This window comes from Orbicella franksi, chromosome 4 (genome assembly GCF_964199315.1).
Source record: "Orbicella franksi chromosome 4, jaOrbFran1.1, whole genome shotgun sequence".
NCBI classification, from domain to species: domain Eukaryota; kingdom Metazoa; phylum Cnidaria; class Anthozoa; order Scleractinia; family Merulinidae; genus Orbicella; species Orbicella franksi.
Genome location: NC_138148.1, coordinates 16,824,762 through 16,849,089, shown reverse-complemented (window position 1 = coordinate 16,849,089; position 24,328 = coordinate 16,824,762). Strand labels below are relative to the sequence as shown.

At 38.0% G+C, this 24,328-nt stretch overlaps 2 protein-coding genes and 1 long non-coding RNA gene across 5 annotated transcripts in view; 2 read left to right on the top strand and 1 right to left on the bottom strand.

The window, feature by feature from the left end:
- Positions 1–15,430, bottom strand: part of LOC145484897 (uncharacterized) — a 37,299-nt gene extending 21,869 nt beyond the window's left edge. The window contains exon 1 of the long non-coding RNA XR_014049100.1: positions 14,915–15,430. This is a non-coding gene — a long non-coding RNA (uncharacterized LOC145484897). The remainder of the gene's footprint in view (positions 1–14,914) is intronic.
- Positions 8,934–11,811, top strand: LOC145484752 (BTB/POZ domain-containing protein 6-like). The gene has a single exon (XM_081463386.1). The coding sequence runs from the start codon at positions 9,330–9,332 to the stop codon at positions 10,647–10,649; it is 1,320 nt and encodes a 439-aa protein (XP_081319512.1). The 5' UTR covers positions 8,934–9,329; the 3' UTR covers positions 10,650–11,811.
- A 527-nt stretch (positions 15,431–15,957) lies between the features above and the next one.
- LOC145484705 (uncharacterized) overlaps positions 15,958–24,328 on the top strand; it is a 30,003-nt gene continuing 21,632 nt past the window's right edge. The window contains exons 1-3 of one of the 3 annotated variants that reach the window (XM_081463318.1): positions 15,958–16,477; positions 18,117–18,206; positions 18,917–18,993. In XM_081463318.1, coding sequence (XP_081319444.1) covers positions 16,367–16,477; positions 18,117–18,206; positions 18,917–18,993 — 278 coding nt within the window. In that variant the 5' untranslated portion in view covers positions 15,958–16,366. The other 2 variants (XM_081463320.1, XM_081463319.1) reach the window with 2 other exon arrangements.

The following is a 24,328-nucleotide window of genomic DNA, read 5'->3' as shown; positions in this document are numbered from 1 at the left end:
CGCTTTCTTTCTTTAAAGTCACGATTAAATTTAATTGTTTTTTCCTCTTGAGTTAAGGGTTAGCAAAGAAGTCACACGAGTCACATAATTCAAGAATTGCGTTATCTACGGCTATCTTTAGTACGGTGGTTATTTCCCTATCAATGACGTAATCTTTGCACGTTCTGACACGTTCTTTGCTTGGCTTCCAAACATTTAATTTTCTTTCCGATCTATGAACTCGCTGCGATGAAACAGTCAAAGGATTTACTTCATTTGCCTAAAACCGCAAGAAATACTCGCAAAATTACAAATAAATTAATCACCGTCGCTTCTGCCGAATTAAACTTGCAAAGTAAACACGATCTTATTTGTCACGTAGCGAAAGTGAAAGCTGCAACGTCCGCGCATTCCATGGCTGACGTAATACCTTTTTTCAGCGTATTTATTATTCCCTTTAAATCCAACGCTTTGATAAAGCGAAAAGAAAATATATTTTACCCACAAAAAAGAAAACAATATCCGTAAAATTGTTCATGTGTTTATGTTTTAACAGCTTCTGGCGGAAAAACATCACACGTTGCGTGACTCAAAGTTTGGCCGAGCGGAGGTCTGCGTCTGGTCACCGACAAAAAAAATACAAAAAAAAAATAAATAAACCACGGGTAAACCTAGAACCGCGCTCGGCCCATGGCCGCGCGGTTAATAATAAACCACGGGTAAACCTAGAACCGCGCTCGGCCCATGGCCGCGCGGTTAACAAGTACTCAAACTACCACGGGCTGAAGCAGCATTTGAAAAGCAGCAAGAGTGAGAAAGTAAAGGCAATTGTAAGACATTCATGCTTGCAGCAGAAGAGTCCTCTCAGAGCTGGCCAACCAACACTGAGAAATGCCAGGACATTGACACAAAATGACAACAGGGCAAGTGCTGACAGCAGTGAAACGGATGAAAGTGACAATGATGAGTATGACAGTGATGCCATTGACTCTGGGGGAGAAGATGATTCAAGTGACGTCACTCTTGCATTCATCAATTCAGACGAGGAAGATGCCAATTAGAGGCCAAATGCCACACGCTCAGGGCGAGCCATAACTAGGAGATCCGAAATTGACTTCTCTTTCTTTTGATTTGTTTTTTAAACAACAGCTCTCTGTCGTATAGAGATTGTAAATATTGTCTTCATAGTGAGCACAATAACATGAAGTAGGGGGATAAAAGAGAAATATTAAAAAAGTTGAAATCTAAATATTGTTTGTTCAATTTTTTTTTGGGGGGGGGTCATCCCAAAAAATGTCCGCTATAAGGGGGGGCCATGTGAAAAAATTGGTAAGCTGAGGGGGGGTCATGCGATTTTTAAATGGTGCTTCCCAAATCCCACCAGCCCCCCCTCCCTCGTAAAAAATGAACGGTCCCTAATATCTTCACAAGCTTCAGTACGACTTCAGAATCGATGCAGTGGTTGATTCGTTATGACTTCATGTCTCCTTTGTGTGTATGTTTACGAGAGGGTGCTGTAAACGGAACACGAAATTTTCTCCTGCAGAGTACCTCCACCAATCACACTTTTCCACATTGTTGTTTATATAACGCATGATTACCTTCAATAATATTCCAAATTGGTTTGTATTATTTCACAAATCTAAAATGGACAAAACCTCGCTTGATGTATATGAATATATATACAAATTTTATGTTTTTCAAATCTTACGAAACCCCAAAATCATTTTCGTATGATTTTGCCTTGAAAAATAACCCGGAAATTAAATAGAACCATATGGCATATTGTATCTCCATCAAAATATGACCTTTCGTAACAGGAAAACACTAGTCGCAAAAATTATAAACAGCACACAATAAAATAGGGTAGACCAAAACTTCTTTGCCAAATAAAACTTGCAAGTAAAATTAATGGATGATATCATCTTCCGTTGGCTTGTTCATCTCCTTCAAATTTTCACTTTTGTAATCGTTTTACTATTTTTTAAAAACTGCAGCATATGGCATACTGGGGCTCTAACTGTACCCTTCTCGAGAGATGCGTTTAGAAGGCGCGATCCATAATTTTGCTGACGAGATTCTCTCTCCGTGTGGTGAATATATTCTAAGGTTGCTTTTCACAGCGACGGAATTGGAGATGGCCAGGGCGTCGCAGATCGCTTACGGCTTAGTGAAAATCGAAAATCGGAGTCGTAACCGGAGTCATAAACTCGACGGAATCGGAGTCGGAAGAATCAGAACGTTCCCATTTTTCGTTCGATTCCGCTTACAACTCTGTCGCTTATGATCAAGTGAAAACCAAATTCAGTGTTTGTTCAATTGTTTAATTTCTTTATGGTGTGTTATTGTATTTGTTAGATTTCCACTGTGTTTCCTTTGTTGCAAACTGCGTATACAATATGTTTATGAAGCATTGTTTTGAAGTATTCTTTCAGTCGTGCAAAGCTGTTTGGTTATGCAATCAACCACGCGCCACACTATTGTCACCATTATCTTCATGTTGACATAACGTTTTTGGGACCGCCTCACTGGTCATCTCTGAACACAATCTTATACATACACAGTCGGTTTCTGCTTTTAGGTTTTAAAGTAACGTTTCTCTAAGTGGAAAATATACGGGATATCGAGAAAGTAAACATTTTCACAGCATGTGTTTTTTATCTTGTAGTTCGTATTATGTTCAACCGACCGGAACATCATCAATGTGGATTGAATTCTATTTATTAACCTCTAAGCCTGAATTTCTGTCTCTTGCTAGAGTAGCTAGTAGTAGCCCTTAAAGGCGTCTTCTTTAAGAGAAATGGCACCACGGCTGAAATTCTGGTTAGTTATCTCTATAAGGACAAGTCATGTCACTTCGACGTTATTTTGACCACTTGTGTTTACTTAATTTTATTACAATTCTCTACCTTTGTATTCCAACGCTTGATTGATTGAAATGCCATCCATAATTTAATGAGATGAAGTACTCAAGAATCACTTCACGCCTCTTAAATTTGACAATATTTAAGTAATTTTACCCTGAAGTTTATTAGAGGCATAATTGATGTCCTAACAAAAATTGTCTTCCAACAGTGAGTTACACTCCAAATCACAGTAGAGTTACTTATAATATCAACTTCTAATATCAGTGCTGCGTGGTGTAACATTTAATCGCAATTGTACCCAGGCCATTTATTTATTTATTGGATTGGTAGGTAAGCTGATCCACAGTACCGCACCACTACAGCTGAAACTGTTTTTTAGAAAATTGGAGCGGGGGAGTGAAACAGCTAGTTTGCTCCCACAATTCCTGAGAGAATAGGTAGATATTTCGTATGGTGTGATCGTCCGGGTGAGGGTAGTTCTGAAAAGAACTGTTGTTGGTGACTGACGTTTCGACAACCTGAGCGGAAGTCATCTTCAGAGTCAAGTGAATAGTGTTTGTCAGTGGATGATGTTATAAGTCTGGTCCGTTGAACGTGATTGGTCAGTTTAGCCATGATGGTATTGGCTGAAAGACTCGTGTAAAGTTTGTCATCAGTCATTGGTGGGTTTCGATCAGTCTATTGTTAGTGAAAGTTTGGTCCGTCTATTGTTAGTCAAATTAAGTCGGTCTGTTGGAAGTCCGTTTGTCGGTTTCCTTTCCGTCATGGATGAGTCGTTTGCAAGGCGCCGGTAGTTGTTGACATCTGTTAAGTGGCGTTTGTTGTAGGTTAGTGTACCAGCTTTCCAGAGTCAGTCGTTGGAAATAGTTTGTACTGTAGGTTAAGCACTGAGCAGAGTCCCAGTCAATGTTGTGGTTTGTCAGTTGATGATGTACAGCAATGTGATTGTTGGCATCACCATTTCTCGTGGCTCGTTTGTGTTCAGTCGGTCTCGTGTTAAGGTTTCTGCCAGTCTCACCAATGTAGGAAGCTTGGCTGTCGGAGCATTTGATCTTGTAAACTGCTCCCTGTCTGTTGTTAGGTTCGTCCCTGTCTTTCACGTTGGTCAATAACTGTCGTAACGTAGTTGTAGGTTTGTGGGCTACACGGATGTTGTAGGGCTGTAGGATCGGTGAGATGGTCTCAGAAGTACCCGTAATGTAAGGTATAGTCACTGTAGTAACAGACGTTGGGTTCCTGTTCGTTGCGTCAGCTTCAGTAGGTCGGTAAATGTTTCGTCTAATAAAGTCAGCGTTGTAGTTGTTTTTGTGAAAAACACGTTCAAAGTATCTGTTTTCGTCACGTAAGCTGTCCGATGTGTCACAAACTAGTTGCGCTGGTCTCGTCAAAGTCTTTACAGTCGTGGCTTTGTGTGAAGTCGGGTTGTAGGATGATTCGTCAAGCAATCTGTTGGTATGCGTCGGTTTTCTGTACACTGTCGTTCGCAGTTCGTTGTTGTCGCGGCTTTCCAAACAGTCTAGAAAAGGAAGTTTTCCATTTTCTTCGATCTCTTTAGTAAACTGGATGTCGGCGTTCTGTTCGTTTAGGTGGTCGTGAAAGTCGTCAATTTCGTCTTTGTGAACGGCGGTAAAGGTGTCGTCAACGTAGCGTAACCAAAGCGGTATCGTTTGTCGGCAAGTTGCAAGGGCGCGTTCCTCTACGTGTTGCATCCCAATTTCTGCGACAACAACAGAAACAGGCGACCCCGTGGCTGTTCCATGCGACTGTTTGTAGTGTTTACCGTTGTACTGAAAGTAAGTGGATGTAAGGCAAAGGTTCAGTAAGTCCATGATGTCTTCTGTCCGTAACGGTAGTTTAACAGTAGATTGTTGTATAGCGGCCTCGGTACACTGTAATGCCAATTGGAGTGGAATACTGGTGAACAGTGATTTCACATCAAAAGACGCAGTTTGTGGTCGTCAGGTATCTGTGCTGTCTTAATAGCGTCAATAAAGTTCTCCGTAGATTGTAGTTTGTGTCTTGATTTGTCAGTAAAGGGTTGCAGTATTGTCGTCAAGTACTTAGACAGTTTATACGTAGGGGACCCACAGAATGACCCTATAGGTCGCTCGGTATACCAGGTTTGTGCAGTTTCGGTAGTTCGTAAAGTTTCCGTGGTTGACGTACTGAACACCTCAGTCGATAGTAGCGTTGAGTGTCAATAGCGCCAGTATTTTAAGCGTAAGTATATCGCCTTTTGTATACAGTATTATCATGCTCGGCAAATATTGTGTAGAAAATATCCAGGCACAATTAAACAACCAAGGGCTAAAAAGAAAAAAAAAAAAGAGCGAGGAGAACTTGGAGCAAAGATTGTCAGTGCTTCAGGTCAGGACCGTGACCATGCACTGCTACGAATGGCTTTGAACTGCCCTCATACGCAGCCAAAAACAGTAAAATTCCGAAAGTATAATCCTGACGAAACCGGTCGATTAATAAACTCAGTTGTACAAGATTTTTAGTTGTTGCTGCGTGCCGCCCACAATTACTCTTACTTTTAAAAAAATTGTGAACCCACCCCACCTCCCGGCCGAAAGTAGAAGAACCAAGGTTCAACAGTATATTTATTTCCACAATCAATAACGTACGGTAAATTGATCACGATACAACAAGGGAAGGTATTGCTTATGCCAAGAACGTCATGTTGCGCCGTGCTAAAACCCGTAGAATTTTCCTCAAGTAACAAGAACGTATTAACAGGAACTTTTCTTCAAATTAAAATTACAAAAATTGACAACTTTGTATCATTTTTAACAGGAGGGCATTAAAATGAGCGTTGTGAACGGTCAAAGAAGGTATTTAGAATCGCCCCTGGGCACAGGTTGAAAAATTATTTTGCCAAGGAGGTAATGAAGGATCGGCTGTACAGTGCCGCAAGTGGAGTATTCGTTAGAAAAAAATGCGAAAATTCTGTCCTTATGTACAGTGTCTGACGCAACAAACACAAGCAGAAATATCAACTTGCTAAGCAAGGTCCGGGCATTGTCATATTTACCTTTGAAAAAAGATAAGTTTGGCTGCATTCAAGCATTCGTTCAAAAAGAAAAAAAAAGAAAAAAAAAAAGAAAAAAAAAGGCATTTATAATATAAAACGTCAGTTCTGGAAAATTCACCAATTACAAAGTTCTTTCTTTTCCGATCTGAACTTTAACGAAAGGTATCCGTCCAAGCAGAGTTATTAGGCACCTTAAGATACCAGGACGGGACGAGCTAGGACTGTACGGGTCCGCAAATGATCCCAGGACCGCAAATGATCCCCAAATTGGACCGCAAATGATCCCGGACCGGAAATGATCCCCATATTGGACCGCAAATGATCCCGATCAAAAAGTATGGAATGGCATGGATGGCGGGATGGTGTGGATAGGGAATTGGCGTACGTAAATACCGATGTTTTTATTAAAGCCATCTTATAATTGTACTGGCTTACAACTCGCTCATTTTTTCATACTTCCGACTAAATTTTGTTGCTAACTACGATGTTGTGAATATCACCACTCAATCATCAAAACACGACTTGGCTTGCATTTCTTTGCAATTCTCAGTAAAATTATGATCAGTCCAACATATCCTCCTTTGTTAAACATTGATATTTCGGTGTTATAGTTAAATCACATTTTATCAACCATTAACGCCACTCGTCTAAAGTTTTAAACTAAAATCTAACCATGAAGCAACTATTACAGAAGATGCTGTCACCTGAGTAGACCCACAAGCCTACAACGCTTCATCACTCTGTAAAACACCTAGTGTGTAGCACTGGAAATTTGAACAAATTTATTTTGTAATTTTTCCTTGGTCGTATTTTAGCTTTAATTCATCGGAAATGACTACTTGATTATTCTGAGAAACCAAAATTCCAAGCTATAGTTATGAAGTTCAGCTTCATGACCAAGCAAGGCTAAGGCTTGCGCCTCGTTTTGACAATTAGCTGTTTGATAGATGTTTGATACTATCGCCACCGGGATTTCGAGAATGTTTACAAGTATGTGTTTTTCTAAGACTTCTAATTCAATAGATCGTCTTCACGTGACGTGTTTTTATCCTCATCAGGTATAAGAGGTGGTATATTTATATCTGTTTACAATTAGCGTGCTTCGTTCGGACTCCAGAGCATTTTGAATTTCAGGGTCATGGAGGTTGCGTGACACAAGGCTACGATCGAGTTTGTTAAAAAATATACACTTATCTCATGATTTTGAGCCTTTTTTTAGAAGTTAGAGCATTAGGAAAAGTGCTTATGTAAATGCTTTTTTGTTTAGTACTGATCATCAGTCGCCTAGAAAGCCAAAGTCAGTTCCAGAAGTTTACACTATATTCCGGCCGCCACATTGGTGTACCACGGATGTACATCAACATGGCGTTTTCTTGCTGGGCTCTGTAAATTTCTGGGAAACATTTACGACGAATATCTGAAGTTTGGGGAAACGCACAGGCCTAAAACTTGGAGAAGTGTCTTATTTAGTTATCTTCTATAGCGTACATCACAATTTCTTAGCTTTTTCCATTGTTTGGTTTTCGATTTATTATTTTCTTTTATTGCGTGACGGTGAAAACGATCTGTACTCTTCGAAGAACAACACAGCAGCTGTGGAATATTTTTTTGTAAAATGATAAAACATGTTTTTTAGTTCATAATTCTTGTACATGTTGTCACCTTCCTCTGATATAAATCCATGCCATTCCTTATTTTTTGATCGGGATCATTTGCGGTCCAATATGGGGATCATTTCCGATCCGGGATCATTTGCGGTCCAATTTGGGGATCATTTGCGGTCCGGGATCATTTGCGGTCCTGGGATCATTAGGGACCTTACGCAAAACACGACGGCAACGGCAACGAGAACGTCACCAAACTAAAGGTTTAATGAGGAAAACAATGGCTGTGCACGTGCGTTATAATTCTTGGTACATTTCTGTGCCGTCCCCTGCAAAACAGCAACGTGTAATGACCAAATTCTGCGTTGTCTGGAGAACGTGAATCACAACGGCTAATTTTTCGTATTTCTATTTGCAATTGAACGCATTCGTAGCATATTCAGCAGGGGCAAGTTTTAATACCGACAAACACACTGGATAGTTCCAATAAATGCGAAATTCCAAAATAAAATAGAAACACATTTTTTACTAGGCGTCGTCTTCGCCGTCGCCGTCGTATATGCGTAAGGTCCCTATTTGCGGACCCGTACAGGACGGCTACCGGAAGTAAATTGACTCAACCGGGCATGCGCACGAGAACTCTCGACTAATCTCTCTGCCGTCCTCATCTCGTCGAGGACGCCATTTCGCCCGACTAGCCGTCGTATCAAAGACGTGAGTATTTTGCACTTGTTTTGCTCCGATAACTGTTCCAAGCTGTGTGCAACTGTGTGCAAGCTCAATACAAACTGTACGCATTGAGAATACATCAGTGTAAGTACAGTTGATAAATTGTTGTAAGATTAAATGCCACGGAGCATCTATCGAGCAAATGAAATACACATTTTCAAACTGATGTTTAGGTGTTTTTTTTTATACTACCCGGACCTTTACGCAACGTTTGTTTGATTTTTATAATGCTTGTTACAATTACAGATGGAAATTGAAACGTTCAACAAAAGTCAGGATTCTTCGGCGACAGAATTCCCAAAGGCTTTAGTGGTAAAAAGCCATCTGAAGCAGTTCGATCAGATTGTTCGTTTAATTTTTTCATACGGAAATTGTGGTTTCTCTATTAAAATATTGACAGATGTTTGCTTAGAAAAAGAAATTCAGCATCGCTGTTCACTATCGATCGTTTAAGCCTAATAGGATAAGATTTCTATCATCTCTTTTATAGTCTAATGGATGTCATTGCTTCTGTAAATAGCTTGTACGAGGTTCGAATTATTGACGTCGCCGTCCTTTGCGAAAATGCACGTCTTAAGCATTTTGTTTCTGGCGACACGACGGGACCCGCGAAAGTTTCCTGCGTCCACTGGCGTTGCCATCCTGGCCTTCCCGTCCCCGGAGACCTTTAAGAGGAGCAAGACTTTTGGCCGCGCGGAGGCTAGCACTATTGCCCTGTATTCGTAGTATCAACATTTAGATGCTGCAATAAGTGCAAAGTAAGTATATTTACTTATGTTTCGGCGTATCTTCAACTATGTTAGCAAGTAAAAAGTATTTTTAGCCACCTCAATAGGAAAAACACGCTGTTTCCGTACTGGAAATATGATAAAACTGAGGTAGAAGGCATGTCAGTTTAGCTGTTGATTTGTTATTGGTTCGATTTTCAAACTCTCCCCCACCACCACCTCCTTGCTAAAGGTCACGCAAACTAGACTGCGTAACGAATTCCTGCAAAGTAATTTTATATCCAAATTGTTCCACACTACCGAAGGCTTGGTTGCCACCCATCTTGCCACAACCATACGGTAAAGTTCGAAACTGAAACTTCAAAGAAAGGATTTCACTACAAAAACCATGTCTGTCGTCAAGGAAAACTGGCAAACTACACGACCCACTATCAGAGAAAGAAGCAAGTTTATGTTCAACAACAATCTCTTTAGCGATGTGAAGTTTGTTGTTCAAAAGGCCGCTCAAGGCGAAAGTGAAAGTAAACAAGTGATTCCTGCTCACAAGTTCGTGCTGTCGATTAGCAGTCCTGTGTTTGAAGCCATGTTTTACGGTGAGCTGGCGGAGACTACAGACTCTATTGAACTGCCTGACTGTGAGTACGACAGTCTGTTGGAGTTGCTTCGTTACATGTACAGCGATGAACTGAACTTGAGCGGAAGTAATGTGATGGGATTGTTGTATTTGGCGAAGAAATACATGGTGCCTTCACTGGCTGATAAATGCACCGAATTTCTGCAAGGTAATTTAGATCCATCGAATGTTTTCAGCATCCTGCCCTCTGCTCAGAAATATGAAGAGAAAAACCTGGTGGATCAATGCTGGAAGGTGATCGATAAACAGACAGAAAAGGCGGTGAAATCAGATGCGTTTGTGACAATTGATAGGTCCTTACTTGAGGAAGTAGTTGAGAGAGATACCTTGCGCATTTCAGAGGTGGAATTATTCAAGGAAGTCATGCAATGGGCGACAAAGGAATCGGAAAAGCGGGGTTTAGTGGCGGATGGTCGAGTAAAGAGAAGAATTCTCGGGGAGAAGATCGTGAAGGGAATACGTTTCCCTGTGATGACGCATAAAGAATTTGTCAGTGTGGTCCTTGACTGCAAAATACTCACTCTAGATGAGGTCACAGACATTGTCAAATATTTGAGCTCAGTAAAAGGCGCTGAAGTTGGATTTCCGGTATCGATGAGAGGTGCTGGCTCCGGCCTTGTACGATGTTTCAGGTTTGGCTCAGTCGAGCCAGGTTGGAGTAATAATAATTGTGCGATAATTTTCTCTGTAAACAGAAACGTACTTTTTCACGGGGTCTACTTGTTTGGTAGTGCTGGTAGTTATTTCTCTGTAAATCTTACGATGAAACAGTTGCCTGATTATACTACTGTTGTATCTACTAAAGGTACATTTCCATCTTTGTTCAACAAATCAAAGAATTTTTGGGGCTTCGATGTTTTGCTTGAGTCCCCTGTTTCTTTAATTAAAGGCAATAGGTATCATATTGAGGCTGACATAAGTGGTCCGCATTCTTTTGGCGGAAGGCACGGTAATATCCACGTTGAGAGTTCAGGGGTTACATTTAAGTTTGAAAACAGAAAAAAAGATTGGTGTGGTGGAACTGGAGTAGAAAAGGGACAACTACCCGAGTTTATCTTTAGCCTACAAGAGTGACTATTTCTTTCATATTCTGTAAACAAGAACACGAGTGAAAAATACAGTTAATTTTTCGTCACAACTACTATAACAGTTCGGTCTTTAGTTGTCATGCTCACTCTAAATAACAGCTTTTGTTAGCGCTAGTAATTCCTTTTTATGGCCATAAGGTACCTTAGGACAAAGACTATCTAGAACTCTGCGTCAGAGGTTTGAAACGCGTCGAATGTCACTGTCAAGTAAATGTGTAGCTTAGTTTTTGCATTATAAAAGGATTTACAATTATGCAGGGGGCAAAATGCATTAAATGACAAGAAAACATGTGACTATTAGGAAACTATGTTAATTAAACAAACAGTTTTGCTCTGATTGAGTCTGACTGAGTATTGAGTATAATTATATTGGCTTACGATCTCTGATGTATATCATTTTATATATCAGGCAGTCAAGTTTACTCCTGCATTCTTTAAGAAACAGAGATAAAGTGCAAAACAAAATGCTTTTCAAAATAAACAGAACAAATCAATAACGCAGAAATCAAGCAAATAGTTAAGAAATAGATAATTTCCCAAGCATCTTTCCGTTCTTTAAAAACAACAACAAAATGAATTTAAGTCGTTTCTAGTAATAATGACGCAAAACAATTCTTGTGTTCGGATGCTTCACTCGCGCTGACAAGCCAGGTTTGACCTTAAACTGGATGTCCGTGCACCAGTGTAGCGCAGGGAAAACATGGGGAGGGGGTGCGTTATGCGTGCTTTTCAGTTTACCAGAAATTGGGAGCCAGCTTTTGAGATCATGAGAAGCTGATGGCTTTTTCTCATCGCTACTAAACGAATAATTTTCGACTCACTAGTGTTAGGTCAGCGCATCATAAACAACATCAACTACCGTGTGACCTGAGTAATTCAACCAGATCTATGCTTGAATCGCTACAAGGCAGCTGAAAATATAGATAAAGTAGTAGACAGTAAACTGCAAAGTAAACTGCAAAGTAGCACACAGTTTACGAAGTTTGGGAATTAAAATCTTTGACTGATGAGGTAGTTGCAAGGAACGGTTGTTATTACTTTCTGGCACGGCTTCAAAATACGAAGCCGATTTTAGTTGGCAATATTTTCAAAACCAATCTGTTCGTTGTGATTAATATTCAGAGTATACAGTTTAGGGTGGTTGTTTATAACCAGGATGCTCTGCGGCCAGCCTGTTTTCCTGATTCTAAAATCAAGAAAATCGTAAATTAGGTGTAATTCAGTTCTAGGTTCTGATTATTATAGATATGAAATATATGATTTTCAGGCCATGATTAACCCGATATTAGAGATAGCAATTCAAAAATCAGAACTCTGAAAATTGACATCAGAATTTAGAAATCAGAAACCTGAAACCAGAATTCAGAAATCACAAATCACAAATCGCAATCCCTGAAAACCTGAAATCCACAATTGAGAAATCAGAAATCAAAAGCTCGATTTCCGAAATGCCAGTTGTGATATCCAGTTCTGACAATCACGGTTTATCCCAGTTTGCGATGTCATTATTTCGAATATCGAATCGGTAAAATCGTTCACATTTCCCCTCCGGGGGTAGGTAGAATGACGCGATTACTTCCGGTGGCAACTTTAACCCTGACCGCACCCTTGTAAGTGAAAATTATCTCGCCTTTTCGGGTAGGGGATGTGAACGAGTGGAACCAGCCATTTCGCGCCAAAAGCGTCACGCGGGTAAATTTATTTCGTAAAGTGGAGGAGGTTTTTTTAACGCTGTGTCTAGATACCCGGCAGCCGGGAAATGTTTGCAAAATACTACATACCCGGCAGTCTGAAATTATTCTAGAATTTCCACGGAAAAACCCATCCAATCCTTTTTAATACTTAGCTTCGGCATACTATAAAAACCTCGACTCACGGGCACGGTCGTTCAAAAAACTAGATTCTTCCCGTTTTTCCACCAAAATTTCCATCTGAACAATTGCAGTTTGTGGTTAATTGAAGTAAAGCAAAGAAAATAAACAACAAATCCGAATTCTGAATTCCGGATTCCGGATTCTGGATTCTTGATTTCGTTTTCCGGACTCCGGACTCCGGAATCCGGATTCCAGTTTCCGGGTTCCACATTCTGGATTTCGGTTTCGGATTCCACTTTTCGGATTCCATGTTTTAGAGTTGCCCTGACTGAAACCGCTTAAAACAATTTAACGCTTGCCATAACCGCAAAACAATTAGGGAGCTTAAACAAACCAAGACGGCGAAGGCAACGGGAACTTCACCAAACAGAAAGGTTTAATGAGGAAAACAATAGATGTGCACGTGGGTAACAAATATTTGTACATTTATTTGCCGCCCTTTGCAAAACAACAACGTGAAATGATCAAGTTCTGCGTCGTTTGGGGAACGCGAACGACGACGGATACTATTTTGTATTTCCATTTGGAACTGACCGCTGTCATTGCATATTTAGCCTGAGCACGTTTTTAGAGCTACTGGCGTACTGCACAGATTTAGACAATTGCGAAATTCGAAGGTAAAATAAAAGTTCATTTTTGTTTACGCGCGTCAAATATCTCCGGTGGGAGGAGATACTTACAGTAGAAGTCATTTGCATATTGTGCTTCATGAGGGATTACCATTGGATGATTTAGGGACGGTATTTCTACCCTCCATAAGACCTGTTCTCCACATACTGGATGATTTTATGATTTTATGATTTTATAATGATAGAACACTGTTGTATTTGTTTACCGAAGAAGCGCTTAATAAAAACATTGCTGTGATTTGCATTTTTCAAGAACTGTTTCCATCAGGAAAATAGGAGACAACGAGACAACGATTGCCTTGTACATCATCGTCTTTAAAAATTCAAATGATCAGTTGAGAGTGCAAAACAATCGTTCCCTCACAAGGTGCGAGAAGTCATGGGAGCATTTCGTGATGCGACTGCTAGGGTTTATGGGTATATGCTGTTTGATTTACATCCGAAAACGCAGGATGACACGCAGAGGACATGCGTTTATAAACATGATGAACTAGGCCATTTCCGAGTAGTCTTTTGCCTGCGTGTCAAAACGAACTTCGTGCGAAACCATTCATATGAAAATGAGTTTGATTTGCATAGGGAAAAAAAAAATAATAAAATAAAAACCTGTAGGGGGAACGTATTTTCATATGAGAGGTTTTGCACGAGGACTCGTTTTGAAGCAAAGGCACAGGGTAACTTGGAAATGGCCTATCAAGGAAGACGTAGATGAAAAAGGCAGCCAGCTTGAACAATTTCTTTGCAAGCTAGGTAACCCGGCACCAGCACTTATTCCGACTGTTGAGGACAGAGACTGTTTTCTTGTTGGTATCACATAAGAAGCTTTCGATTTTCCTGCGTAGGAGTTCATAATGAATAAACAAAAATTAAAATTTTCTGAAAAAGACGAAATCATTACTTGTCGAGAGACACTTTATGCGTCACAGCTATGACCATACTACTACGCATGCGTCAAAAGTACCTCCTTTGCCTTTATATTGCTGTGACGTAACCATATGCCGAAACAATATTTTTTCTTCCTGCAATTTGATCAGGAAAGAGCACACAATGTGACATGAAAAAATTGAGGTCATTTTGTCCCTGCTTCATGACGCACGAAATCAAACCAGCTGGCATTTCATGCAACATTTTGTCCCGCAACAGAACTTTCCGCAAAAAGATCCAAAGACGTGCATGTCATACGAGGAAAACTGTCACTGAAACATGCCTCCGTGCCATGTGCGTGTTGCATTTCCCCTAGCTTGTGCTACCCTTTACAAACAGTTAAACTCTATTCAACTGGGTAAAATGGGCGATTAAATTCCATGCACAAATCAGTAGAGCAACACCACCAGGAAAATATTTTGGAAACCGTGGTCATTTGCATGGCAAAGGCAATTCTTACCATTTGCTTGGAGTCAGAAGAAAGTCAATAAAAATGACCCTTTTGTCCAGAATACTAATCACTTCGTGCTATAACAATAAAGCAAGAGCTCACCTATAATTTTTTTGACACGAAACTTGTTTTAAAAACTGACACCCATGTACACAAGCTTCAATTAAAGTTCCAGATTAGAGCAGCTCAATTAAGAAGAACTAGTTTGGGGATTGTAGGTAAACCAAGAAAAAATCAAAAAGTTTCGGCCTCGGCTTGCATGAAACCGCAGTAGACTTCAGTAGACCAGTTCACAGGGCGATAAAGGCCATGCAAATATTATTACTGCGATATTTAACATTACATTATCACTTCAAACAGTGAATTTACTCACCTGTTTGCCTCAATTTGCTTCAGTCACTGGATTAATGTTGCTGAAGTCAGTTGCATCTTCAAATAAGTTGGCGTTGAACAGAAGTTCCGGCTCCTTCACAAGAAACCTTGACCTTGAAGTCCTGCGAGGTTCATTCAACTGTTTGAGCATGGCGCCTGCAAGCTCTCTACCACGTGAGCTAGAACTCTTCGCTGATTGACTTGTTTCGTTGCACGGGCAAGCATTGTCTTGTATCAGTGATTTTCATTCGCATAAACAACATTTTTTTAAAGCATTTCGCGCAATTCGGTATTTGTTCAAAACTGAATTCTTTACAGAGAGAGAACAGAGCTATTTGTGGAAATTCTATTTTTCTTTCACACTCTCCCTTTTCGGCGAGGGCCTTAAAATGTCTGAACTGGGGAATTCAGATTTCTGAAGGCGAAAAAACGTCAAGTACGTCACTAAATCAATAGGTGCCTGATTCGTTCCCTATCGCAAGAATCTGGTAGGAAAAATAAACGATTTGGAGTGGGCATTGTCTGACAAAAAAAAAACAATCTTTGTAAAAGGCTTATGTCTTCTGTAAATGTTAAAACTTCGTGTAGTGGCCAGCGAATTCTATAGCCTGTATGTTTACTTACTTATTTTCACCTTATAGACTGAAATAAATAAATAAATAAATAAATAAATAAATAAATAAATAAATAAATAAATAAATAAATAAATAAATAAATAAATAAATAAATAAATAAATAAATAAAACAAACTGAAATATGAGAATTGCCTGTATAAAATATTCCAAATGAAATCCAGGATGAGATAGCTGGATGAGATGGGATAAAATGGAAAACAATATGTAGTCTTACTGTAACTGCAGAAATTCTCGCGCGCTCATTGGCTAATTTTCATTGTCAACAAGCGGACAATTATGGGGTGCGATGCGTCGGCAATCTGTTATAGTGAAAAAAAAATAAAATAAAATAAAATAAAAAGCAAAACAAAACAAACAAACAAAGAAAAAAACAAAACATATTGAAATGAATAATGACAATGAATTTCGTCATAACATTGTCAACGTAGTCTGCGGATCCACTCACAGCTGGTTTGATAATGTTATAACGAAATTCATGATCAATAACAGGACGGACGCATGAAAAACTGACGTCAATTTGTTACATGCGCTGAAATTGCGCTTTTTTGAGCCGTATCACCTTGGGCAGCGGTTGTAGGTTTTCGTGAAAACAAAATTGACCGCCGATTGCGCGGATAGTAACTGCTAGAAAATGGACTTTTTTGGCTTTCTTTTTGACATCAGCCGAAAGATATTGATATTTCTTCCTTGAAAGCTAAATTTGTACATATAAAAAACAGAATGAGCTCATTCTCGGGCTCTTTTTGTTCCACTGTAGCAGCTTCTTCGTCGAGGACGTTTGGGTTGTCGACCGATACCTTCGCTTGTTGTTGATAGTGATGATGACAGGTGGTAACTGGGCTCTCCTGAGCCCGGAAGGCAATTTCCACAAGCTCTGTGAACCAAACTTTTTTGTAGGCAGAGAAGATCATATGGATTTAACCCTGAAGGTAGGATTACCATTCTCTTTGCTGTCAAATTTGCCCCACTCGTGCTGTCAGCTTTGAAACGTATTCGGAAAAATCTTGTAGCGTGCATTTCGTAAAAAAACTTATATCCAGCAGTGTGTGTGTGTGTTTTTTTTTTTTTTTTTTTTCATGTTCCTTGTATTGATGCAGTATTCCTGTTGCTGTGAGCAAGGTCTCAGATCATTTGTTGTGTTGTAAATTTCTTCTGAAAACGTTTTGATTGTATTTAAATTATCATACAGGCGGAAAAAAAAAATAAATGAAGGTGTGAAAAATTACAAATTTGAAATTAGCGGCGATTCAAATTTCAGACAGGTGTAGATTAGCTGCAAAGAACTTTACTCTTAAATTTAAGACGCACAATTTCAAAGTTGACTCGAGAAATGAAGATTTCCTAATCAGCTCAGCATTATTTTGATTTTCAACTTCCAGCAAAGTTAAAGCTTAGGGTGCGTTCCTTTGGGGTGATCTGGATCAGGATCAGTGATCCAAGATCTGTCTGGATCATGGTGCATCAAAGGAACCGATGAATCCATTCTGGTCATGGATTCATCGGTTTCTTTGATGCACCATAATCCAGACAGATCTTGGATCACTGATGCTGATGCAGATCACCCCAAAGGAACGCAGCCTTAGTTCTACTGTATTTCTAATCTGGCCCCACTACACTGTGGTTAAGGTTTAGGTCCCCTCATCGCTTTGGAAACCGTTATCTACCAGTTAAATTTACAGGAAAACATACATATTAAACTTTTTAGGCAACAGTCACAACAAAACAAGTGGTACCATCGCTACTATGCAGTAAATGTTGTTCAGTGACTACCTTTTGAGATGTAAATAGTTGACACTTTCTTGATGGCAGACCTCCAGCAGCCCGAAGGGGTGCAAAGCGGAGTACCATACTCATAGTAACCCATGCATTGTTTTTCTCATGGTCATTTTGGCTAGCAGTAAATTTGCTTGTGGACACGTACGCACGACGGCAATGATGACTACGATGACAACAATTATGAATATGACTATGACGACAACAGCTATGACGATGATGATTGCGATGTGAAGTATATATGAAGTAATTCATATTTGAACTGCAGTTGTAGATGAATGTGAAGAATGATCATCGAACTAAATTTTCAATTTAAGCAATTGGAAAGAAGAAGCCTGAAAAAATCAGGGCTTCAATGGGATTTGAACCAGTGACCTCCACAAAATACTGGTACGATGCTCTACCAATTGAGCTATGAAGCTATGAAGGTAACTTAGTTTTGCTGGCAAATAAAGGCACAAAATATTTTGTTTTTTTGCTTCCTACATGTACAATCTGTAATGTGGTTTCTGGCATTTAAAATACCTTTTTCTGACAATATTCCATGTGCGGCTGTAGTCTGCAGAGAGATTTCATGGACCCAACTTCCATGCCTTACCCGTGAACGTTATATACAATAGAACAGCAGTACATTTTCTCTAGCCTGCTGCATGTAATTGCTGGTTGGTTAAATTGAGAGGCACCAGCCATGCAAGGTTGGCATGCCACATTGAAAGAAAATCAGTACTAAAAAAATGTACATACATGCATAATATTTGGGAAGTATTCATGCATTAATGTTGAAATCTATTTCAGTCAAGAAGTGTGGATAAACAACATGCAGTAATCACAGTGAACACAGAGAATCGAGAGTACAAGTTGCATGATCTTGGAACTTTGAATGGCGTAAGTACTGACTCTGTTGTGTCATACATTTGCTGATGATGTACATGTAGAATGCACATGTTCTCAGGGCTGTCAATAAGGGCCGTAACCCGTAACACCTGTTATGGCTGAGTATGTTTGATGGACCCTTGATGTTATGGGTGCACTGACCTGTTGTTTATACCATTCCCTCATAAAGTAACAAGTTTGCTACGGGTGTGAAGATCAAGGCTACAGGTGAATTAAAACTTAATGACAGCCCTGTGTTCTTGTTTTACATTACATGTACCACATGTGTAACTGATCGAGTTCGACCATTTTTGTGCCATACATATTTGGTGTGAATTAATTAACACGTTTTAACCACCTCCTTAACGATGTAAATATAGCATGATTTTCTGTTTAGGAAACAAAGATTAAATTTCAAACTATTTATTATTATTTACATGTGCATCATGACTAGTTACCTATCAGAATGTAATTAAATCTATTCATTTAATATATAATAAAATAATAACTACTATAAAATGTCCTCAATGCAACTTCAAATTTTGTGGACCAAAGGTGGTAACATTAATGGTGTTTTACTGTGTTACATGTAAATATTACATATATTCTTACATGTAGCTTACATACTGTAATCTTTGGTTTTTTTTGTTATCACTGAGACTTAAAACTGCATAGTTGTGGTATTTATTTCCTTATTTACTGACTCCTTGTTTTTCTTGCAGACATTTGTGAATGAAGTAAGAGTAAAGCAGCATCCAGTTGATCTAAAGTTGAGAGACAACATTCGATTTGGATATGATATCCTTTATCAATAATGTATGAATTTAAATGCAAACTTTCGTTAAATTAAATCCTTGTAGAGAATGTGTCTTTCTCAAGAACATGATTGCATGATTTAACAAATGCTTGAGCTTTACAAATGTGGGATGTTTTCAAGTTTTCATGTTGGTGTGCTACTGTCATTAGAGAACAGACCCTCTGGCATTTAATAGCTTTGTGTATTGATCAATTTTCAAAGGGCTGGCAAAATCTTGAAAGCTTTCTGTAAAATTGAACAGAAGGTCTAGATTGACCTTAACACTGGAGTGCCTGAACAGACTAACTGAATTTGTAATGAAAGTACTAAATTAGTTTTAAAAGAAACAAAAATCAAACTAATCATTGATTTTCATCTGTTTTCCCATTGACTAGGCCCACTTACATTGTGTTAACTGATTGGCCATATTTTGTTTTTATTCTTAACATTATATAGTGCACTGGTAGAACTTTGCAAAGTCATTAATTAGCAGATTTTTGTGTGCTTTCTTTTCATAGAGTCTTTTTTTTTTTTCATGTTTCTTTTATATGAGTAAAAATTCGGCTTTCTTTACATGTACATGTACTTAGCTAACATAGCTAATCAGCCAAGTGTGTAATTTCACAGTTTTATAAAATTAATACATATAATTAGAAACTTTTACTCACTTTCAAGTCTGCATGGTGCTTTCACCAAATATGTTTTGATGTTCAATGGTTTTTAGTTGTACTGGACCTGGAACATTTTTTGGGTCAAGCAAAACTTAAAACTATTTAACTTTTGAGAGAATAATGAATGAGTTATATTTGTCATGGCTTGCCTTTATTTACAATTATCTCCAATGGAAAGCTTTAGAGATTATTTTAGAAGCACATTTAATAATATTTTCTCATTGAAAGTCTTAACTGGCTTTACATAAAATTAACATAACGAAAAAATCAGAAAAAAAATATCTCAAGATATCTTCAAAAAAATGCCATCAATTGAAAAACATCAGCAGTGACTTTTATCTTCATACATTGAGTATATTTAGTCATGATAATTATTACCACTATCCTCCCTGGAAATTTGTACTTCTGGAGCAAATTTTACTGGCCAGAAAAAAAAAAAAATATACATACAGTATATATATTTGTAAGACCCTTGATTATGGCATAAGCTGTTTAAATAATGTATCAATTGACAGACTTTCATTTTGATTGGGTATTGTGATACCAGGCATAATTTAATGAAATTACCACCAACATAAGTGTATGCAAATTACTTGCAGCATGGCAGAATTGTTTCTCTTTTTGTGGCATTTGAACTGTGTATGAAACAAGCTAACCGTCGTTTTACTGAGATAGTTTAGCTGTTATGGATAATCAAGGGTACGATGCAACCTTTTGAAGAGGAGAAGGTTTATCTGGTGTATTTTTCAGACACCATTTCCAGAGCAACTGTTAATTATGGTGAACAAAACACGTACATCTGCCCCTGTTCGTGTACAGCCATATTGCCTCCCTGTTGTCAGCCGGTCGTACAACACCAGGTAAAAAAAAACTAAATTTTGTCAATCATTTTGTGATTCAGTGTCATCGATGTGTGCTCAAACTAAACCAACTGTTTGGTTTTACTACAGTTCTTCATAAAAGGTTAAAAGTTCTTAAATCCAACATAATAAAATGTCGTTATAAATGTTGGCCTGTAGATGGTCAAATTTGTAGGAGTTATATATCAGAACTATAGGTTCTTTTAATGCAATGGGTCTGTATTTGTTGAACATTTGTAGTTTGGTATAATATTTTGTTTTACATGTATTTTTATTTCACTTTAATTTTTGAGGTTTTTGATGACTAATATGTTGATCTGTTTTGCTTCAAAACACAACTGTTTTATGTAAATTTTTTCCATGCTGTCAAATTACATATAGATCACTTTTATTGCATAAGGCAGTGCTTATTGTGTGCAGTGAAGGCTGCTATCTGTTTGAATTAGTAATTAAATAATTTTATGTCATGTTGTCTGTAAACTTAAGTTGGAAATTGTATTTCCTTGGCCATTTATTTCCTTTTAATTTACAAAAATCACACTGCCAAAAACTAGAGACTGTAAATAGACAAATGTAAATTATGCTGTGTGAAATATGTGGTGATGATGAGTGCAGTATATTCTGTTCTGTGTTTGAGACTAACTTTTATGTAACTAAACTGTATGCAAATTTTCTGGTTTATCTATGTGTCCATTTACAAATTTACAATACACTGCCGTGTACATGTATATTGAACATATTTTTCAAATATATATATATATATATATATATATATATATATATATATATATATATATATATATATATATATATATATTTTTTTTTTTTTTTTTTTTTTATCAGAAGCTTGGTCATTTCCTTTCATGTTTGTATTTCTTTTGAATCAAACACCTTTTGAATTAATACTAACAGCTTCCATCCAAGAAGCAATGAACTGGCAAGAAAACCTGTATTCATTTTATAGGCTTTTGTGGTTAAGACACCTGCAATGCATTGTGGGATTTGTTGACATCAGACTGAGGCTGCCCTCCAGGCAGGTGTTGTTGATGAAACATAGCAGGTGTTGCGGGTGGGGTGACTGGTGCTATCAGTCAAAGACAATCGATTCTACTGTCAAGCTAACTCAAAGCAAGAGAGAAATAAATTAAACTTGCCACTGTTTTTTGTCAGTAAAGCTAAAACCTCCTTTACCTACCTACCTAAGCCAGTTTAATTAAGTTTGGGCATTTATGTACATTGTAAGGATCTTTAAGATCAGCTGGGCCAATGAAGAAATGTTATGAGACAGAAATGGCCAATTAGCATATGAAAGGATTAAAGAAGAGCCTTTGTTTGCTTAGAAGCAAAGAACCTATTCTTTAAGTGTGGTTTTGTGACAGTTTAGGGAAGGGTGGATAAGGGAAAAAATTATTTGGCTGTATTTTTGCTTTGCTACAGTGATCAGAATTTCCTTTTCACTTTTGGCTTTTCATTTAACTTGAGGTTTTTGTGAACAAAACAGTGATCATCATTCAAATTTCCTGACCTTCTTCAATTTGTAGATTTGAATTTATTTTAAGGGATCAGCTGATATGCAAATTCAATGTAGTTTTTGACACTTCAGTTCTTGAAGCTCTTGGTGGATTTTTCTTTCTTCTAAAGCGTCAGAAAAGATCAGAATACAATCAGAAACGTCCTTGTTTATTTTGATATGCTTTGACTTTGGTTTTTCCCTTTCTGATCACTGTCTTACGGATTGTATTAAATTATAATGAGTCAGCTACCAGACACCATTTGTAATGCAGTTTTCCACTGATCACCACAAAAGGATCAAGACATTGAATTTGAAATCAAGATTTTTCCCTTGGTATACATGGTTGCCAAGTGGAGGGAACACATGTGTTGAGCGGCTTGAATGTACATGTAATGTTGCTTTTCTGTGTGAGAGTATCATGTCAAGACAAGATTCTTTATGGCCCTAAGTGGATATCAATTGAAGAAAACAGCACTCTGTGTGATGTTCTACGCTGTGCTACAGGCGATAAATATTTGTCAAGAAAACTAAAAGTTGTTGTGGCCAGTGAGAAATCATTGAGGGATCTGTCCTTTGTGAAGCTCGGTCTTCCAGTGGTGATTTTGGATAAAAATGACAAGAAGATTGTGAGCTTCCTGTTGAAGCCTGACGATGCTGTTATCACAGTAAGCAATCTTTATTTTGTGAGTGAATGTGAACAAAATGTTTCCCCAAGATAGTAGTAGATTTAATTTCTAACATTAGCATTGAGATTTTGTCGATGTGATCTTGGTTTGTGGAGTGCTGTTTCGAAGGTAATGTCTGGTTCTTATGGCCCAATTAAATAAATGTTGTTTGTCATGGTAAATTTTGCTGAAAATCAAAATGAGCTTGTTTGGATGTGAAGTCAAGAAATGGAAGACTGAATGTTCAGTTTATATAGAGAGGCTTGACGTTAAATGTTTACACTCCATATGATTTGATTTAAGTGTCAAAATCTAGTTTACAAGGAGTCTATTTTTATGTCTGGGCCATTAAAAAGCCACATAGTGTTACATAGATGAAAAAAACTGTTGCTTCAATGGATAAGCACAGCTGTGCATGTTGACATTGTTACATCATTTTTCAAAAATTGTATTTTTCTTCTGTGTTGGCAAGAAGCTATTCAAATGTTTTGATGGCAGCTCACTCAACTGAACAGAGAACAGAACAAAAATGATAGGGATGAAGATACTGTGGAATCGCAAAATTAAATAATTATCAAATGTTTACGTACCTAAACTCATTTAGTTCTTGACTTTTTCAGGGTTCATTACTAGACCATGACATTGTTTACCACTAAACTTCTCGTCTAAATATTATTTTTAGGCGGTCTAGTATATTATATGCAAGAAATTTTGGAATGCTGTATGGCAGCTGATAAGGGACAATGCCAAAATATTTCTCAAATCCAAAAAGAATATTTCAAATCTGAAAAACTCTAACTTACAAATCATAATAAAAGTATTGACTTCACCAATAACTTTTTACTTCAAAGTAGGTTATTAATTACATTTGCAGAGAATCTTTGTCAAAATTATCCGGGAAAAACATTTGCAAATTGCCCCCAAACATTTTAGAATGGTCTGCCACAGATGTGGAAGAGAATTTGGGATATTGGAATTGGAATTTCTGGAATACAGTCAAACCTGTATATAACGGCCACTGAACAACTTCCCAAAAATCGTCCCTTATATTTACTGTTAAGTTGACCTGCATATAGCGGTCACCTGTGTATAATGAATGTGGTCACCCTTTAAACTTCCTGAATCCACAATTTTATTTCTTTTACCTGTATATAACGGTCACGAAACTGGGTTACGATTAACATATAATGACAAATTTTATTCATCAGCTCGTTAAATAGCAGCCACCAAGGCAGGGGTCGCACAAAAATACAAATATTAGTACCAAACACAACTACTTATGGTATACATGTCATCGCCCACGTCCAACACCTGCTTGCGGCAGGTAACATTAAAGTGCCGTCACTTTCAAACAATAGTTAATGTAACTGTAACAACACAACATTGGACTAAGACAGCGCTCGGCATTGGCTCGGCTAAAAGACTATGGACATGAAGAACTTGCTTTCACACTGAGTAAAGTCAAAGACATACTACATGAAATCAAGCTTCGAGCTCCAAAATATCCGAAAACTATAACCGCTTTCTTTTCTTCTTGAAATCCATATTGTTACTTAAAAGTTTTTCCTACGAGGAAACTTAGATCAAAGTATACACAGACATTTTATGGACATTTTTGTCATATTTATT